The sequence below is a fragment of the Lingula anatina genome, chromosome 1, assembly GCF_051362555.1.
Source record: "Lingula anatina isolate TDL-2025a chromosome 1, LinAna3.0, whole genome shotgun sequence".
Classification (NCBI taxonomy): Eukaryota; Metazoa; Brachiopoda; class Lingulata; order Lingulida; family Lingulidae; genus Lingula; species Lingula anatina.
This window is the reverse complement of record NC_141767.1, coordinates 67,702,982-67,721,545: the sequence shown is the minus strand read 5'-3', so window position 1 is coordinate 67,721,545 and position 18,564 is coordinate 67,702,982. Positions and strand designations below refer to the sequence as shown.

The 18,564-nt window shown below is 37.4% G+C and overlaps 1 protein-coding gene across 2 annotated transcripts in view; it reads right to left on the bottom strand.

Annotated features, from left to right (window-relative positions):
• The window catches only part of LOC106181906 (uncharacterized), a 120,319-nt gene that overhangs the window by 22,312 nt on the left and 79,443 nt on the right, over positions 1-18,564 (bottom strand). For both annotated transcript variants that reach the window (XM_087002253.1, XM_087002252.1), the window contains exon 5: positions 11,416-11,545. In XM_087002253.1, coding sequence (XP_086858379.1) covers positions 11,416-11,545 — 130 coding nt within the window. The remainder of the gene's footprint in view (positions 1-11,415; positions 11,546-18,564) is intronic.

Below are 18,564 nucleotides of genomic sequence, written 5' to 3'. Positions count from 1 at the left end.
TGGTACTAATGAACCAATGTTATAATACACAAATAAATCTCATGAATCAATGAAATTGCAGTTTAATAACATTATTAAACATTTATCGCTAGGCTCAGTTTGTATTTTTTGCTTCCACAGAAAAAATATAAAGAGATATATATACGGTAATGTGCCATGAATTTTGAACGGCTCTTAAATTTCGAACGATCTAAAAATCGGCCGTCTGGAGTTTTTTCTGGACCATGAATTTCGGCCAGTAAGCAATTTTGCGCGATCTTGATTTCGGGAATTTCATACACCCTAAAATCGGCCACCGGGCTATTTTCGCGCTCATAAAGATCTAACAGTCGGCAATGTTGCCCTAGCATACCTTTACCTGAGTACTACGTGTGTGGCCCAAGGTGCAAGATAACGATCGGTACAGTTAGTTTAGGATGCTAAACAACATCGTCATATCCATTCATTCAGATAACAGGAGAATCTATTAAGAGTTGTACTGTCGGGCTGTTGTTTCTTTACCGCAGTATTCGGTGTGAGATAGCGATCGGTAGTTTTGCTGAGGCGCACAATAGCATTGTTAACAGTAGAGACTTCAGTAACAGAACAAAAGAGCAATATTAAGAGCTGCAATAAAGATTACCATTATTGCTTTCTTGTCTCGCTCAGATCGTTCACGATCTCCCGCCGACGATCTTCCGCTAATGAAGTCACTTGAAATGTACAAATGAAATGAAAAATATTTTTAAAAATTATAAATTCCAATCGGGAGGGAGTGTTAAAAACAATCGAGAACGATCTCCGGCTGACGATCTTCCGCAAACGAAAGCCACTGAACGAGTATGAGCTTTCTCGTTTTGCTCAGATTGCCAACGATCTCCCGCTGACGATACGAAAATTGCGTTCTTGTCTCGCCCTTTGGCTTACGAAGTCTCTTTAACAAATATGAAAATTGCCTCCTGGTCTCTCTCGGATTGCAAACGATCTCTCGCTGAAAATTGGAAATTTTCCTTTTTGTCAATCAGCTTTGTCAGTTGCCGTGCGTATGAATGTCCGGAAGGTGTTCCCTTTCACAAATTGGCCTGTAGTTTGCTTAGTGTTTTGTACCGCATGAAGGTCACTCTTGTCACTGCTGCATACGGCGTGGAATGTGTATCTTAAAGTTCATAGAAACATTTTATTGTGTTTTGTAAGCTTTAGGAAGTAGTTTTGTCGTGACTGGATATCAGCGTACACTACAAAGTAGTACCATTCATCTGTGACGCATCATAAAAGCTAGGTACGTCAAATTACTCTAAGAAAATGTCTTACAACGTCCACGGCTGTCCCGACAAGCCAAGACGTCATTAAAAAAAAGTCGCAAGCCGTCTAGCCGTCTTTGAAAATATACATGTAGGCCGTCAGCGGCCGTCCAAATGACGGCTGGACAGTTCGCTGGGAAAACCCTTGCTCATAAGGGTATATTTATTTAACTAGGGGCTTACTGTACTGACATCACCCAGCTTACATGCGGGTGCATGCCTCCCAAAATTATATTAAAGGATAAAATTGTAATATATCTAAGTTTAATTGTTTGTAAATTTTGTAAAAATTGCCCATGCCAGCCACCCAGTTAGTTTGGAGGGTTAAGCTGGATCAAGTCCGTGTCAAAATTCTTTGAAACTTTGCAGGAAAAATCAATCTTCCTTTGTTTCTCTGGCTCCTTGTTTAGCCCGATGATCAGATTTATCTAGTGCCCCCAGGTCTGCTGGAGCAGCTCTTTGAAAATAACACACACGTAGATTTTTATCTGAGATAAATATCGCGTTCGATACACTCAAGACAAAAGCTACCTGTGAGCTGAAGGGCACTTTACCCTCTAATTAAGAGGTAAAGCAAGTTCCAGCTAGATGGACGATTAAGATCGGACTTCAGATGGTAAGGAGTATTGTTTACCTCAGTTCTGTGAAAGCAAACGAGAAGGGTGTCAGACGATGGTGCATATATAAATTATACAGAGAATTTGTACATTCAGGTGACGTTAACTTATAATCGAAGGGGATTTTCGATAATATTCCTTGAAAAGTACACTAGATTTATAGAGAATAATATCATGGTTTGCCAAAAAATTATATACGCACAGTGTATCCGTGCGTATGCATGGTTACGCCCCTGTCGCAAACCAGCAAACCATATCCTGCTGACTACATGAAAATTGCCTTTTAGCATGGACAAAAAGTCCAAGCTTCTATGCTTGCTCGGATCGCTGACGATCTCTTGCTGACGAATATAGTAACGAAGTCCCTTGAACTAGTGTGGAAATTGGCTTATTGTCGCGCTCAGATCGCTCACTATCTCCCATTGACGATCTTCCAGTCCCTTGAACGAATATAAAAACTGCCTTTTCGGTTTACTCTAGATTACCTATCTCTCGCGTTTGTTTGAAGATGGTTTCAATGACAAAACGTACACACTTTTCAAATGCGTACGTTGACGCAACTATGCGCCAGGAAATCAGTTGCTGCTGCTGGTTAAGATTGGGTTGTCTGAGCGAAAAAAAAACGGCCCTGCACCCCCCCCCCCCCCCCCAAAAAAAAAAAAACCTAGTATATTTGATCACAGACAACAATCAGCGGTCATCTTGGTCGCAGCGCACGACGGAGAGAGACCGTAATACACAGTTCGGCTGCCGTGGCGAAGGCTACCTGTGCGCCGCACGTACCGATCTGCGGTCGTAGTGGCCTCCCCGCACGGAGGAGAGGCCGTAGTGCCGAGGCCGGCTTCTGCAGGGAAGGCTACGTATGCGTCGGAGACACCAACCCGCGAACGGCGAGATGAGGACGCATTCGCGCGTAAAGCTCTGCCCGACTTTAACGGTAAAGGCAACGAACCTGGTCGCGGAAGACACTTATCGCAGATGAAGGCTACCTGCACATGCGCCATAGACACTGATCGGCTGTCGTCTCGGTTTCAGTGCACGGAAAGGAGCAACGGTAACACTAAGCTTCCTTAGTAAAGGTTATCTGGCCGTGGCAGACGCTAATCGTTGACCGTCTCTCCCTCCGTCCACTCCCTTTCTGAGAGCCAGGATCGTTTTTGAAAAACGACACTAGTTTCTGGCTGCCAGAATCGCTTTTGAAAAACGACACTACTGATAACGATGCTGTTTTGCGGCCCTAGACAACAGTACCGCTCTATCTATGGGCCATACACAGTGATCGGGTGAAAGTACGTGTATACCTTTGGTCGCAATTAACGACACTCATTATGGTAAATTATGGTAAATCTAAATAGATCGTCGGGAGAAGATAACAGAAGGCTTAGCGACGAACAGACAACTTCCGGTCAAAATTGACAGAATTCCATGAAATTCGAACTTTCAGAAGTTCTGAGCACCTCCATTTCATGAATTTCGGACAGAACGATCTTTTCCCAAATTTAATTATTTTCTACTGTTCGAAATTCATGGCACATTACCGTATATTTATTTAAATAGGGGCTTACTGACACAAACTTTGGCCTCTTATATAGATTGTGCCTGCTTGTATCAAGCTAATTTCTGAAAACGGTGCGGTACTGCTGTTTGATGGGGTTTGCTGTATTTATCCTGAGTTTTCAAAAAATAATCTGAAAAACTGAACGCTCAGATCGTTGTACCATTATGACGCCTTCTTGTTATCCACTTCATGATATCCACTCCATGGTCGGCTTCTCTAGGTTGAACTTTATATGACATCACCCAGCTTACATGTGGGCGCATGCCTCCAAAAATTATATTAAAGGATAAAATTGTAAAATATGTAAGTTTAATTGTTTGTAAATTTTGTAAAAATTGCCCATGCCACCCTGTTAGTTTGTAAAATATGTAAGTTTAATTGTTTGTAAATTTTGTAAAAATTGCCCATGCCACCCAGTTAGTTTGAAGGGTTAAGGACGTTCTCTCATATTAGCTTTTTTTGCGATCTGCGCAGATTTCGTGCATGAGTAGTATTTTGCGATAGCGGCTAATTATGAAAATATAACATGCAATAAAATACGTAATTCATTCTTTTAAGAAATCTGTATGAAATATTTGATGTTATTTTGGTCGAATCGCTACGAATTTGTCAATATGTCAACAATGCACTGCGTATTCAGTGAACGCTTGGTCTTTTACGACGTAAAGTACCCACTTGCGACTTTGTTTACAAATGCCGCAGTGTACGCAATTACGCGAAGAAGAGATTGAAAAGGAGCGTTTTAGTAAGGCTTGTATAGCAGTGACATGATCTTATCTCACAGAAAACATTCACAGGGGCTTGCATTTTGAACACAAAGTGTATTGCTAAGATTTGTCATATGGTTACGATGTGTGCAGCAAGACATAGTCTTCTTCAGCATTGGTTTCCGATCACCCAGTTTGCGGTGATTTGTATGCTGAAAACAATTCTCTTTTCTCTCACAATTAGTTAAAATAATTACAGGGGCGGATCCAGAGATATTTTCTGACGGTCTTCCATATTATATTTTGTTGATCCATCCTCTATTTTTTGACCGTCTTCCGACAGAAAAAATTAGATACCCGTCAATGTAAACTTGAAAATCTGACCGTCTTCCGGAAGACCCAGAAGACGGCCTAAATCCGCCCCTGAATTAGACTCATGGCATTTTGTTGTTGATTTAAGTATGTTATTGAACAATATGACATGTAAACAGTGCGATTTTTAGCTCTCCTGAAAAGATGCAATAGGTGTGCACCCATCCAGCATGTTGCGATGTCATTCTTGTAATGGTTTTGTTAAAGTGCAAATGGACAAAACCTAAAACACACAACAGCGGACCAAGGTTTTTTTTTATGCAAATACATGTAATACTTCTTTATGCTGGGAAAATAAACAGTATATTTTAGAAGTAAAATTATACTTTATTCCAACTTTATCCAAATTAACCCAATCATTAACAATTTAGTTTGTAAATTACTTAACAGAAATTATTCAAATGTTGTATTATAATGTTGTCTTGAGTCAAAAAATTTAGTTGATGTATGCAATAATAAAGAGCAGAAAATCCTTTGATCTCATAATCCTTGGCCGTGCGAAAAGAGAAGGAGCACCAAGCCATTTTTTAGTGTTTTTAATCTTAATATGATTAAAATTAGAATAAAAAAGGATATTGAAACATAAAGAATTATCACAAAAAAATTCATGGCACACATTTTTTAAAAATGGCCCAGCTAGATTTTGACCCAGGAAGATCTCTGTTATTTGATTTTTATTTCATTTGCACATGTCATTTCAAAGAGGTCTAGATGGTCTTTATTGTCTTCTATGTGAGATTAATCTAAACACAAATAAGAGTAACAAAATGTATAAAGTAATAAGAAAAATGAATGTAGGATGTCGTTAATGCCTACATTTTAAATAAGTATGTATATTTATTATATATATATTTGTTTGATTTCATGTTGTAAATATAATATGAAATCGAAATAAACTGATAACCAAAAGATGTCTTTAGATGAATATTCTAACTTTTTGCCACCTAGTTTCCAAAGCACGTTTGTCAAGAAATATGGCTACATGTAACGTACCAGTAGTAAGAAATTGATACATTGTTTAAACAATGTATATTAAAATATACAAAGCAAACAATTTATCCAGCTATCTCAATGTTAAAAATGTATAAACCAGTAAGAAAAAAGAATAGGAAGATAAAAGTCACAAGAGATTGACACATGTGCTTGTAGGTCCAGCCTATGAAAAATCCAATATGGCGGCATTCCATGAGGCATACTAAAATCCAACTGATACTTTCAACATTTGAATATCTATTTTTTATGAATAGGATAAGCAGACTTTATGAAATTTGGTTAGCTGATGCAGAGAAGTATAAATATAATTTTCATGGAAGCAAAATAAGCGTATGGGTTAAAAAACCCACGATACAAAACATATTTATTTAAATTTGCTTGGAAATTTCCATTGATTCCTATATAAATTTGATAAAAAATCGATGTTCAAGCAGCCCTGGCTCAAAAACAAGCGTGGTGTGGTACATATTTTTTTGTAAATTTCTTTGAGATCTACCAAGATCTATAACATATCCACATAAAATTAAAATCGCTAGGGCAGAATTTTTTATTTTTGCATTTTTCAGCAAAATTAAGGGCATTTTGGCAAAATCCCCATACAACGCAATGTAATAAACGTAGCGTTTTTCGGAACGCCTCCTCTCGAAAACGAGCGTGGGGACCCCCAATTTTTTTTTCATATTTTTTACTCATATGGTAAGAAGATTTTGTCTTACAATTTTAATCAGTTTTGGAGATAAAAGGGAAGCAAAATTTGCAAAGTTCAGTTCATGGTGAAAAGTAGGTCAAAGGTCAATTTCAAGGTCACATTTAGATTGCCAGTATATGACTTCATATTCAAGTTCAATTGAAACTATGGACCTATCTCTGCCAGTTATGGAGATAAAAGGGAAGCAAAATTTGCAAAGTTCAATTCATGGTAAAAAGTAGGTCAAAGGTCAATTTCAAGGTCACATTTAGATTGCCAGTATATGAATTCCTATTCAAGTTCAATAGTAACTATGGACCTATCTCTGCCAGTTTTGGAGATATAAGGGACTAAATGTTATAATTTTGGGGTTACCATAATGTGCCATAAATTTCCTACAGAAAAAATTAATTAAAATTAAAAAAAGGTCATTTTGGTCAAAATTCTTGAAATGGGAGGTGCTCTAAAGTTCCAGAAGTTCAAATTTGATGAAATAATGTCATTTTTGAACACAAGTTATCTGCTTTGCCAAGCCTTATGTTTTATTTTTCCGGAGTTCAAAATTTATTATCCATTACCGTACTGCACATTTTGCTTTCACCACCAATATGTACTTTTTGATACAGCGTAACTCGAAAACAGTATGGAATACAAAAAAACCGAGACCACTATCAGTGTTGGGCTTTACATGCTCTACAAAATGCAAAAAAGAATGGGTCTCTAGCATTAACGGTTCCCGAATTAGAGACAGTTTTCAGTTTCGGTATCTTATGGCCGCTAAACTTGTGAAAATGCACCGATTGACCCCAAATTCACGGAGATGAATGATGACCTGAAGGGTAACACTTTCCAATAATATTATTGGTTACGTCTGTGTGGTGTCTGAATAACAGGGCAAATTTTTTTTTTTTTCGTAAAAAAATTCATTTTTTTGAAAATTTTGGCCATTTTGACCTTGAAATAAAGGTCAAAGGTCAAATCCAATGGCATATTTGAAATCTACACATATGACTTTTAGAAAGCCGTCTGTAGAAATTTTTCCCATAATTCCTTCCGTAGGGTAGATAATTAGCATTTAATTTTGCCATTTTTAGACAAGGGTGCATTGTAATGAGTGCCACACCAAGACCCCAATACCGACAAAGCCCAAATTTTACGTGGAACGAGTTGAGATTATAGGTGACCTAAATCCAAGAGATGGGTTCGGGGGCCCTTACCGTCTAGAAGGAGAAGCGGTAACGGTAGCCGTCCGGCGGAGCCGCAGGAGCCGGCGGAACGATCCGGACGGGACTAAAACCATGTGTACCGCCAGCGCTAACGCTGGTGGTACAATAAACCATTTCTAGCTAGATTTTTTAAAAGGGCTCTACGTGTCGTCATTTTCAAAAGGACCTCTAAACCCCCACCCCTACACCCCACGGCTGCCTTTGGCAGCTGACATGTAGCCTACGGCCCCCACAATCTACATGCATAAAAGAAGTACACTTCATTTTACCCTAGCTACACAGCTAACATCTGATGGCCTGTTGCAAACAATATAAATTTGTGAGTCATCTGCATATAGCATTAGGTTAAAACAGTGCTTAGAGACAATGTCCTCAATTGGTGACGCGTCAAGAGTGAACAAGATGGGGCAAAGTACAGAGCCTTATGGTACACCACAAGCTAGTGGTGTTGATAGACAGTTATGATTTGAACCATGCCAATGCAATACCATCTATACCGAAACAACTGATTGAAACAATTGGTCTATTGAACAAAATCTCGTGGTTTGTGTCAAAGGCTGCTGACAAATATGCAACCTAGGTAATGTCAAACTAGAGGATCAGAGAGGTGATACCGCCTCCGAATATTGTACCACCAGCTGGGGTAAGCGCGATCGTATAGACCCCCCCACACACACAAAAAGGGACACCACCACCAGTCTTGTGCTTGACAAGCTGTAAAAAATGCAATCAACAAGAATTCTCAAAATATGCAAAAAAAATATATAAATAACTAAAAATGGTACAATCAAAGTTCAGTTCATAGTAAGGTAGGTCAAAGGTCAATTTCAAGGTCACAGTAAATTTGCAGTATATGACTTCCTATTCAAGTTCAATAGCAACTATGGATCTATCTCTGCCAGTTTTGGAGTTAAAAGGGAACCAAAATTTGTAAACTTCAATTCATGATAAAAAGTAGGTCAAACGTAAATTTCAAGGTCACACTTAGATTGCCAGTATATGACTTCCTATTCAAATTCAATAGTAACCATGGGCGTATCTTATCAGTTTTGGAAATAAAAGGGAACCAAAATTTGCAAAGTTAAGTTCATGGTTAAAAGTAGGTTAAAGGTCAATTTTAAGGTCACATTTAGATTGCCAGTATATGACTTCCTATTCAAATTCAATAGTAACTATGGACCTATCTCTGCTAGTTTTGGAGATAAAAGGGAACAAAATTTGCAAACTTCAGTTCATGGTAAAAAGTAGGTCAAAGGTCAATTTTAAGGTCACAGTAAATTGCCTCGTTTGACTTTCTATTCAAATTCAATAGTAACTATGGGCGTATCTCTGCCAGTTTTGAAAATAAAAGCATTAAAAAGTGGCAAAGTTCAGTTTATGGTGTGAAGTAGGTCAAAGGTCAATTTCAAGGTCACATTTGGATTGCCAGTATATGACGTCCTATTCAAGTTCAATAGTAACTATGGACCTATCTCTGCCAGTTTTCGAGATAAAAGGGAACCAAAATTTGTAAACTTCATATCATGATGAAAAGTAGGTCAAAGGTCAATTTCAAGGTCACACTTAGATTGCCTCGTATGACTTTCTATTCAAATTCAATAGTAACTATGGCATATCTCTACCAGTCTTGAAAATAAAAGCATTAAAAAGTTGCAAAGTTCAGTTTATGGTGTAAAGTAGGTCAAAGTCAATTTCAAGGTCACATTTATATTGCCAGTATATGACTTCCTATTCAAGTTCAATAGTAACTATGGACCTATCTCTGCTAGTTTTGGAGATAAAAGGGAACAAAATTTGCAAACTTCAGTTCATGGTTAAAAGTAGGTCAAAGGTCAATTTTAAGGTCACAGTAAATTGCCTCGTATGACTTTCTATTCAAATTCAATAGTAACTATGGGCGTATCTCTGCCAGTTTTTAAAATAAAAGCATTAAAAATTTGCAAAGTTCAGTTTATGGTGTAAAGTAGGTCAAAGGTCAATTTCAAGGTCACATTAAGATTGCCAGTATATGACTTCCTATTCAAGTTTAATAGTAACTATGGACCTATCTCTGCTAGTTTTGGAGATAAAAGGGAACCAAAATTTGCAAAGTTCAATTCATGATAAAAAGTAGGTCAAAGGTCAATTTCAAGGTCACATTTTGATTGCCAGTATATGACTTCCTATTCAAGTTCAATAGTAACCATAGACCTATCTTTGCCAGTTTTGGAGATAAAAGGGAACAAAATTTGCAAAGTTCAGTTTATGGTGTAAAGTAGGTCAAAGGTCAATTTCAAGGTCACATTTAGATTGCCAGTATATGACTTCCTATTCAAGTTCAATAGTAACTATGGACCTTTCTCTGCCAGTTTTGGAGATAAAAGGGAACCAAAATTTGCAAAGTTCAATTCATGATGAAAAGTAGGTCAAAGGTCAATTTCAAGGTCACACTTAGATTGCCAGTATGTGATTTCCTATTCAAGTTCAATAGTAACCATGGACCTATCTCTGCCAGTTTTGGAGATATAAGGGACTAAATGTTATAATTTTGCAGTTACAATAATGTGCCATAAATTTCGTACAGAAAAAATTAATTAAAATAAAGAAAAGATCATTTTGGTCAAAATTCTTGAAATGGGAGGTGCTCTGAAGTTCCAGATGTTCGAATTCGATGAAATAATGTCATTTTTGACCACAGGTTGTCTGCCTCGCCAAGCCTTATGTTTTATTTTTCGGGAGTTCAAAATTTATTATCCATTACCGTACTGCACATTTTGCTTTCACCACCAATAGGTACTTTTTGATACAGCGTAACTCGAAATACAAAAAAACGGAGACCACTTTCAGTATTGGGCTTTATATGCTCTACAAAATGCAAAAAAGAATGGGTCTCTAGCGCTAACGGTTCCCGAATTAGAGACAGTTTTCAGTTTCGGTATCTTATGGCCGCTACTCCCGTGAAAATGCACCGATTGACCCCAAATTCACAGAGATGAAAGATGACCCAAAGGGTAATACTTTCCAATAATATTATTGGTTAAGTCTGTGTAGTGTCTGAATAACAGCGCAAAAAAATTTTTTTTCGTAAAAAATTCCGTTTTTTTGAAAATTTTGGCCCGTTTGACCTTGAAATAAAGGTCAAAGGTCAAATCCAAGGGCATATTTGAAATCTACACATATGACTTTTGGAAAGCCATCTGTAGAAATTTTTCCCATAATTCCTTCCGTAGGGTAGATAATTAGCATTTAATTTTGCCATTTTTGGACAAGGGTGCATTGCAATGAGTGCCACACCAAGACCCCAATACCGACAAAGCCCAAATTTTACGTGGAACGAGTTGAGATTATAGGTGACCTAAATCCAAGAGATGGGTACGCAGGCCCTAGTAGTCTAGGAGGAGAAGCGGTAACGGTGACTTGGCGGCGGAGCCGCAGGAGCCGGCGGAGCCGCAGGAGCCGGCGGAACATACGGGTCGGGACTAAAACCATGTGTACCGCCAGCGCCTACGCTGGTGGTACAATGATCAGTGCTTACTGTGAGGAAGAAAGCAGCCAAAATATCAACATATGTAGAGTTTAAAAAGACTGTAAGATTATTAAAAGCCCATATCTTCAAGGGTATGACAACGATTTTGAGCAGCACTGTTAAAGTCACCTTGGTCAGAAAAATTAAAAACAACTACAGTATGTAATACACAGGGACCATTTAGAATGAGAAGAGCAGAGTGCTAGTTGGTCCATGGCCTAAATATTCCCTCGACTGGTCGAATTGAGATGAGATTTAATTACTGTGCCCCTGCAGGGAAGATGCGAGGGGAGGCGTGAAAGAGGTAGAGAGACCATTACAGGATTAAGTGGTCTTCCTTTCATGTGGGTCCGCCATATTTAGGCCATGGACCTGCTAGCACTCAGCTCTTCTCATTCTGAATAGTGCCATAGTAAATGGTAATATGTGCTTTAACTTTTAATACACTTCAATAAAACATGCACCCTACTTGGACTCTGTATCCTCTCTTTCGGCTTTAAACTGTAGCATTAACAAGTCACAGCCACTTTCATATATAGTTTCTTCAAAACAAGCCAGGATTTGGGTCCCAAATACTGTTTTCGAGTACCAAAAAAAATCTGTAAATAGAAAAGATGACAAATATACCTAAAACAAACAGCAAAAACTTTTTTATAAAAAAATCAAAAGAACAGTTTCAATAACATCTAGGCAAGATCGGTGGTGAATGAGTTTCGATATATATTTCTAAAAACAAGGCAGCAAAGCTGTCAAATGTACAGACAAAAAAACAGAAAATAAAGATGCAAAATAGGTCATTTTGTCAATTTTGATGCAATAATAAATAATGCTTATAATAGCACTGTCAATCAACACTGAATTTTACTCATACACAACAGGTAACATGCTCAATAACAGGAGCATATCCAGAGGTATTTTCTGACAGTATTCCAAATTATATTTGTTGATCCATCCTACACTTTTGATGGTCTTCCAACAGAAAAAAATTTATACCAGTCAATGTAAACTTTAAAATCTGACCATCATCTGAAAGACCCAGAAGACGGCCTCAATCCACCCCTGCAATAAGATTATAGTTTCTGGACCATGAGAGTTCAAATTCACATAATGAAAATCCCAATATTTGAAAAATGTTGACAGTGCATAAAATAATATTACATATTGTTTAAAGACATAAAAACCTATGCAACTGCTTATGTGGAAATACAGAAAACCTGAAGAGCTTCAGGTGGATGGGAGTTGAAAATGCCAGTGTTTAGAAAAAAATTAAAAAGAAAACACACACACACACACAAAAAAAAAAATTCCAATAAAGCTGCTAATCAAACTTTTAATCTTGCTGTATTAAGGAGCGGATGTACCCAAATATAGCTAAAAATAGCCATTTTTGGTTTTTTATGTCTAATTATTGGTTAAACGTGTATCTAACGTTTAACAGAATAAAATTTTTACATTTTGAACAAAAAATTTGTTTTTTTCTGATTTTTCTGATGCTGCACACATCGACAGCGGTGGCCTGGTATATGCCCCGCCTTCGTTGTCAAGGGCCGTTGGCATGGGTAAACTCGGTGGGCGGACCTTAGCAGCATCAGCACGTCTAGGGAAACAATAGAACAGGGATGCGCCATGCCCCCTTTGCAATAAACAGCGATCGGCAAAGCAGTGCCTATTGTTCCGCTTAAGCTGTTTTGATAGTCTCTCTTGATTGTGATCAGCGCTAAGATGAATCTTTTCCGACACATTGGATTTGCTCGAAATACTCGTTCTCCCTTGAATATTGCTTGTTGTTACACGCGTTCTTTCGATTTTCTTGTTAACTTTTTGAGATACGCAAAAGAAAAGAAGAAAATTCCGTTGCTTGCTACGCGTGACAACAATCGTCATTCTTTCTATCCATTTTCGCCAACAGGTCGATGCAGTTTAGTGTTAGATTTTAAAAATATACATGGGGGTAACTAGGCATACGCACGGATGCACTGTGCGTACATTTTTTTGGCCAACCATGATATTATTTTATATAAATTTAGTGTATTTTTCACGGAATATAAAGAAATTCTCTGCTTATTAAAATCACCTGTATGAACAAATCCTCTGTATCAATTGTATAGGCACAATTGTTCTGACACCCCCCTCCCCCCGTCTTGCATACTTTTATTGAACTGAGGTAAACAATGCCTGAAACCTTAACAAGTTTTATCTTAATCGTCCATCTAACGAACTTCCTTTACCTCTTTATTGGAGGGTTCAGTGGCCCACAACTCACCTGAAGCCTCGCTGGCAATATTTATCTCAGGTAAAATATCTGTGTTATTTTCAAAGAGCAGCTCACGCAACCCTGAGGGCATTAGATAAAATCTGGACACCAGGTTTCATAAGGAGCTAGAGAAACGAAAGAAGGATTTTTCCTGCAAAGCGTCAAAGAATTTTGACACGGACTTGACCCAGCTTATCCCTCCAAACTAACAGGGTGACATGGACAATTTTTACAAACATATAATAAAACTTTGATGTATCAGAGCTCTGTCGTGTCGTACAATTGGTTGTTATGGGGAGCCATGCATCCACATGTAAGGTTAATGAAATCTAATGTTAGTTCAACTCAGAGGCGGATCCAGGATTATTCGAAGGGCGTTCCACGTATGCGAAGCAAGCCTCCTTTTAAATAAATATACCATTCTGGGTAATAAGTTTATTGAAACTTTTTTAATTGCGAGAATATTTCTGACTAAATGATGTTTTATTATTAATGGAAATTAAGCTGTGGTGTGTGGTACATATGCTGTGATTACGCTGTCCTTCATCTCTTGCGTTAGTCTATATTTTGGTGGGAATGTAAAAAATCTGTGCGTACAATTTTTTTAAGGTCTGGTTACGCCCCTGAATCTATGCAACTTGGGCAATTCGGCCCTAGCATCGAGGCTCAACTCCTATTTATTTCTGCTTACCATTGGTAATCGGAAAATCAACAATGATAATATCTAACCTTTCCACCTGTTTTCGAACCATTTTTCGCTTGGCGAATGTGGACAAGACCGCATGCGATGCTGCTATTGTGTGCACATCCTAGAGCGCATCCCTAACACTTGCCCCGACGGCAATTGACGTGGCCACTGATTACTTGGGTCATTAGGGCTTACTAGATTGCCTGTCAATCATTCTGGCAGTGCTAGCGGTAACCCCTTGAAGTTACTAACAGGAGGTGAGATTGATACAAAAATAAGATTTTCTGACATCCAAATACATGCAAACAAGCTAATTTCAACCGGCAAAAGAGTACCCATCTTCGCGATCGTCAGAACGATAACAGGTAAAGCTGTCAACAATTTTATTTGCTTATATGGACAACTAGAGGATCAGAGAGGCGATACCGCCTCTGGATATTGTACCACCAGCTGGAGTAAGCGCATTCGTATGGACACCCCCCCCCCAAAAAAAAAAAAAAAAAAAAAATGGACACCACCACCAGTCTTGTGCTTGACAAGCTCTATAAAATGCAATAAACAAGAGTTCTCAAAATATGAAAAAAAAAAAAAAAATCAAAAAAACATAACAGTTAAAATGGTCCAATCAAGGAGATGTCCTAATTAACCTGTATTTTCCTAACACTGATCACTCCTGTGATTTTCTAGACAATAGGCCTATTGGTTTTCCTTGAAATGCATTATCAGTAATGCATATACCGGAATGCTGACAAAAGAGAAAACCTAGGGACAACACTGGGCAGATCTCTGCTAGTTTTGAAGATATGAAGGGCAAGAAAATATGCAGAGTTCAGTTTGAGGTAAAAAAGTAGGTCAAAGGTCAATTTCAAGGTCACAGTATATGACTTCCTATATAAGTTTAATAGTAGCTATGGGCATTTCTTTGCCAATGTTGGAGATATGAAGGCCAGAAAACATGCAAAGTGCAGTTCATCATAAATAGTAGGTCAAAGGTCAATTTCAAGGTCACAGTAAGATTGCCAGTGTATGACTTCCTATTCAAGTTCAATAGTAACTTTGGACCTATCTCTGCCAGTTTTCGAGATATAAGGGATAGAAAATTTACAAAGTTCAGTTCATGTTGAAAAGTAGGTCAAAGGTCAATTTCAAGGTCACAATAAGAATGCCAGTATATGACTTCCTATTCAAGTTCAACAGTAACTATGGGTGTATCTCTGCCAGTTTTGGAGATATAAAGGCTGGAAAATTTGCAAAGTTCAGTTCATGGTGAAAAGTATGTCAAAGGTCAATTTAAAGGTCACAGTTAGATTACCAGTATATAACTTCCTATTAAAGTTCAATAGTAACTAAGGGTGTATCTCTGCCAGTTTTGGAGATAGAAGGGCTAGAAAATTTGCAAAGTTCAGTTCATGGTGAAAAGTAGGTCAAAGGTCAATTTAAAGGTCACAGTTAGATTACTTGTATATAACTTCCTATTCAAGTTCAATAGTAACTATGGGCGTATCTCTGCCAGTTTTGGAATATTTAACATTTTCCCCACTGAATATTGCGATGTTGTAATTTTTGATATAGCGCAATGCCTAAACCATATCGAAAACAAAAAAATGGACACCACCTCCAGTATTGCACTTGACAAGTTCTATAAAGTGCGATGAACAAAAGGTCTCTGGCATTTACCATTCCAGAATAAAGGCAAGTTTTCAGTTTCGGTATCTAATGGCTGCTTCTCCCGTGGAAATGCACCGATTGACCCCAAACTCCCAAAGATGAAAGGAGTCCCCAATTGTAACCCCTCACTGTAACAGGAGAGCTTAGATCTGTGTACTTTCCAAAAAATAGCATAAACAAATATTTTTTTGCAGAAAATTCCCATTTTTAGAAAATTTTGGCTTGTTTGACCTTGAAAAAAAGGTCAAAAGTCAAATCAAAGGGCATATTTGAAATCTCCACATATGACTTTCGGTCAGACTTTTGTAGTAATTTTTCCCATAATTCCTTTGGTTTGGGAGATATTTAGTCTTGAATTTTCAAAAATTTTGACAAGGGTGCGTTTCAACAAGTGTCACGCCCAGGCCAATGCACCGACAGAGACAAAAAAACCAGGGTGTTCAAGTTGAGATTATATGTGACCTAAATCCAAGAGATGGGGACACAGGTCCTGGCAGTCTAGGAGGAGAAGTGGTAACGGTGACTTGTTTCCGGCGCCCGACTGTGGAGCCGCAGGAGCCGGCGGAGCCGCAGGAGCCAACGGAGCCGGCGGAGCTGTACGAGACGGGTCGGGACTAAAACCATGAGTACCGCCAGCGTATACGCTGGTGGTACTAATTAACTTCACTGAAAGTGTTTTTGCTCGTTTTCTTTGCTTTCAATATTGACGAGATAGCGTTATCTTAACAAGCTTTAACTATCTACCTGTACACCTGAGGGAGACCAAATTCACCATGCTAATTATGAACAGTATGCTCTAAAAGTGCTTTTTAAGAAATTTTGATTGATCCTCTCTTTTCTAATTTATAGACTTTGAAAGTGAAAATTCCCTAATATTTTGATGTAATTTCACGTTTTTATAGATAAAATCAACAATAAGTGTCTGAAGAAAAATCCCTGACTCCATGCTGTAGTACTTTGTTCAAGTGTCATAATGACATCAAAAGCAAGTTTATAGCTGTCCAGGTGCCTGAGAAAATCAGGTGTATAAAAATGGTGTTTTTGTCCCCAAAATCCCAATATTACGTCACACGATGAAGTTAAAGCTGTGTTCCAAGCATAATTAGATATTTTGAAGATACGTTAAATGAATATGACAGGAATAAAAAAGCCAAGACCTTTATTTTAAGAGAAAATCTCAAACCTACATTCCCTCCTTAACATGATATGAATAATCCCAACGTGTTTGAGGATAATAAGGCACTGTTATTCATCTATAGCATTAATGTTGGCATTACACAAATTTTTTTCTTTTGTAAACTTATTTGCAATATTAAACAACATTTACCTGCATAATTATCACCAATTCCTAATTATGTGACACAGTTAAGAGAGCTTAACCAATAGGACTTGAATGGGAAATCTCAACGTGTGTCTATGTAATCTTATTTAATGGGCACTTGAAAATCAATTAGGCAAGAAATTTTATAGCTCTGAATTTAGCTAGTGATTATCCCAAGGGACAATTACCACCATCCATAAACAGTAGCCCCATATACTGTAACACTCCATAGAGCTGCATTGCTTCCAAAACAGAAAACAATCACACTGATTTCCAACACAAGCTACACTTCAGTCCTATGAAACTTTTCAGTACGTTAGAATATCATAAGTTAAATGGTTTTTCCTTAATGGTCATCCCAGCAGCGATGTCCAAAAAAGGGTTTTTTCATCTTTTATTCAATTTAACATAATGCTTAACAGCACAATGGCCATCAATTTTTAATAATAAAGTAAATGTATCATAGCTATTCAAAAGATGTGACTAGCAATGGTATTCAAGCCAATTGAAGTTCAAAGACTAAGTCTCACCTTGAAAATGTCCATATGTGAAAATTTTAATTGTAACAAAAAACTATATAATTTCCAAGAAAGTTAACCGATATAACAGGTTTTCCAACTAAAGCTATAATTTAGTGCTATGCTACATTTCTGTAAGTTTGAGAAGAGTGAGTGACTTGGTTTTCCTTTAATGGTCACTATGGAGGCATTGTCTAAAATGGGGTTGTCTTCAATTTGAATGCAATATTACATAATGCTTAACAGCATAATGACCATCAATTTTTAATAATAAAATAAAGTATCATGGATATTCAGAAAATTTGATATGGAAAGGTCTTCAGGGCCATGGAAGTTCAGAGTCACAACTTCAAAATGCCAAAATGTACACAAGAGATAACTGTACTGAAATGAATTTCTTTCCACTTTCAACACTTTTTTTACATATATCAAAATAATCGATTTACTGTCGTTTTTAAATGATCAACTAAGAAAGTTGTTGACACAGGAAAAATATCAATAGAACAATTTTAAATGTCCAATTTGTTCCATTCTGAGATTCTGAACATGGTGAATGATTGAATCTGACAAACTGTAAAGATATGAGTTTATTTCCATTTTTGACACTTTATTACACAATGCACAATAACAGGTTTACCATCATTTTTATATAATCAACTAACAATATTGTTAAGATGCAGAAAATGTCAAAAGAACACCTTTACATTACTAATTAGTTCACAAATGAGATTGTTAACATGCCTAAGAATTAAATCCGAGGAAAAAAGACTTATATACAAAAAAATACAGAAAATGCACAGCACTTCTGGTGGATGGGAGTAAAAAATCACATCTTGAAGATGCTAGTGTTTGAAAAATAATTTTTAAAAAATTTTAAATAAAACGTAAAAAATTCTGTGTCACATCTGTGTCTGTACATAAAAAGTGACAAATTTCCACCTCAGCAGGGGAGGAATTGGTGTTTCTAAAAGAAGAAAAATCCTTTTACTCTCCAAAAGCTTTTACTTTTCTGACCAATCATCAATATTTCAAGTTGTTGGCAAGCAAACATAACAGTTAATTTTATTCTAGGCCTCTGAATGCCAAGTAATCATGCTGTTAGCTTTATATTATATGAGTATCCCTGTGTTGCTTGCAACATTCCCCACATGCATTATTTATTTTTTCAA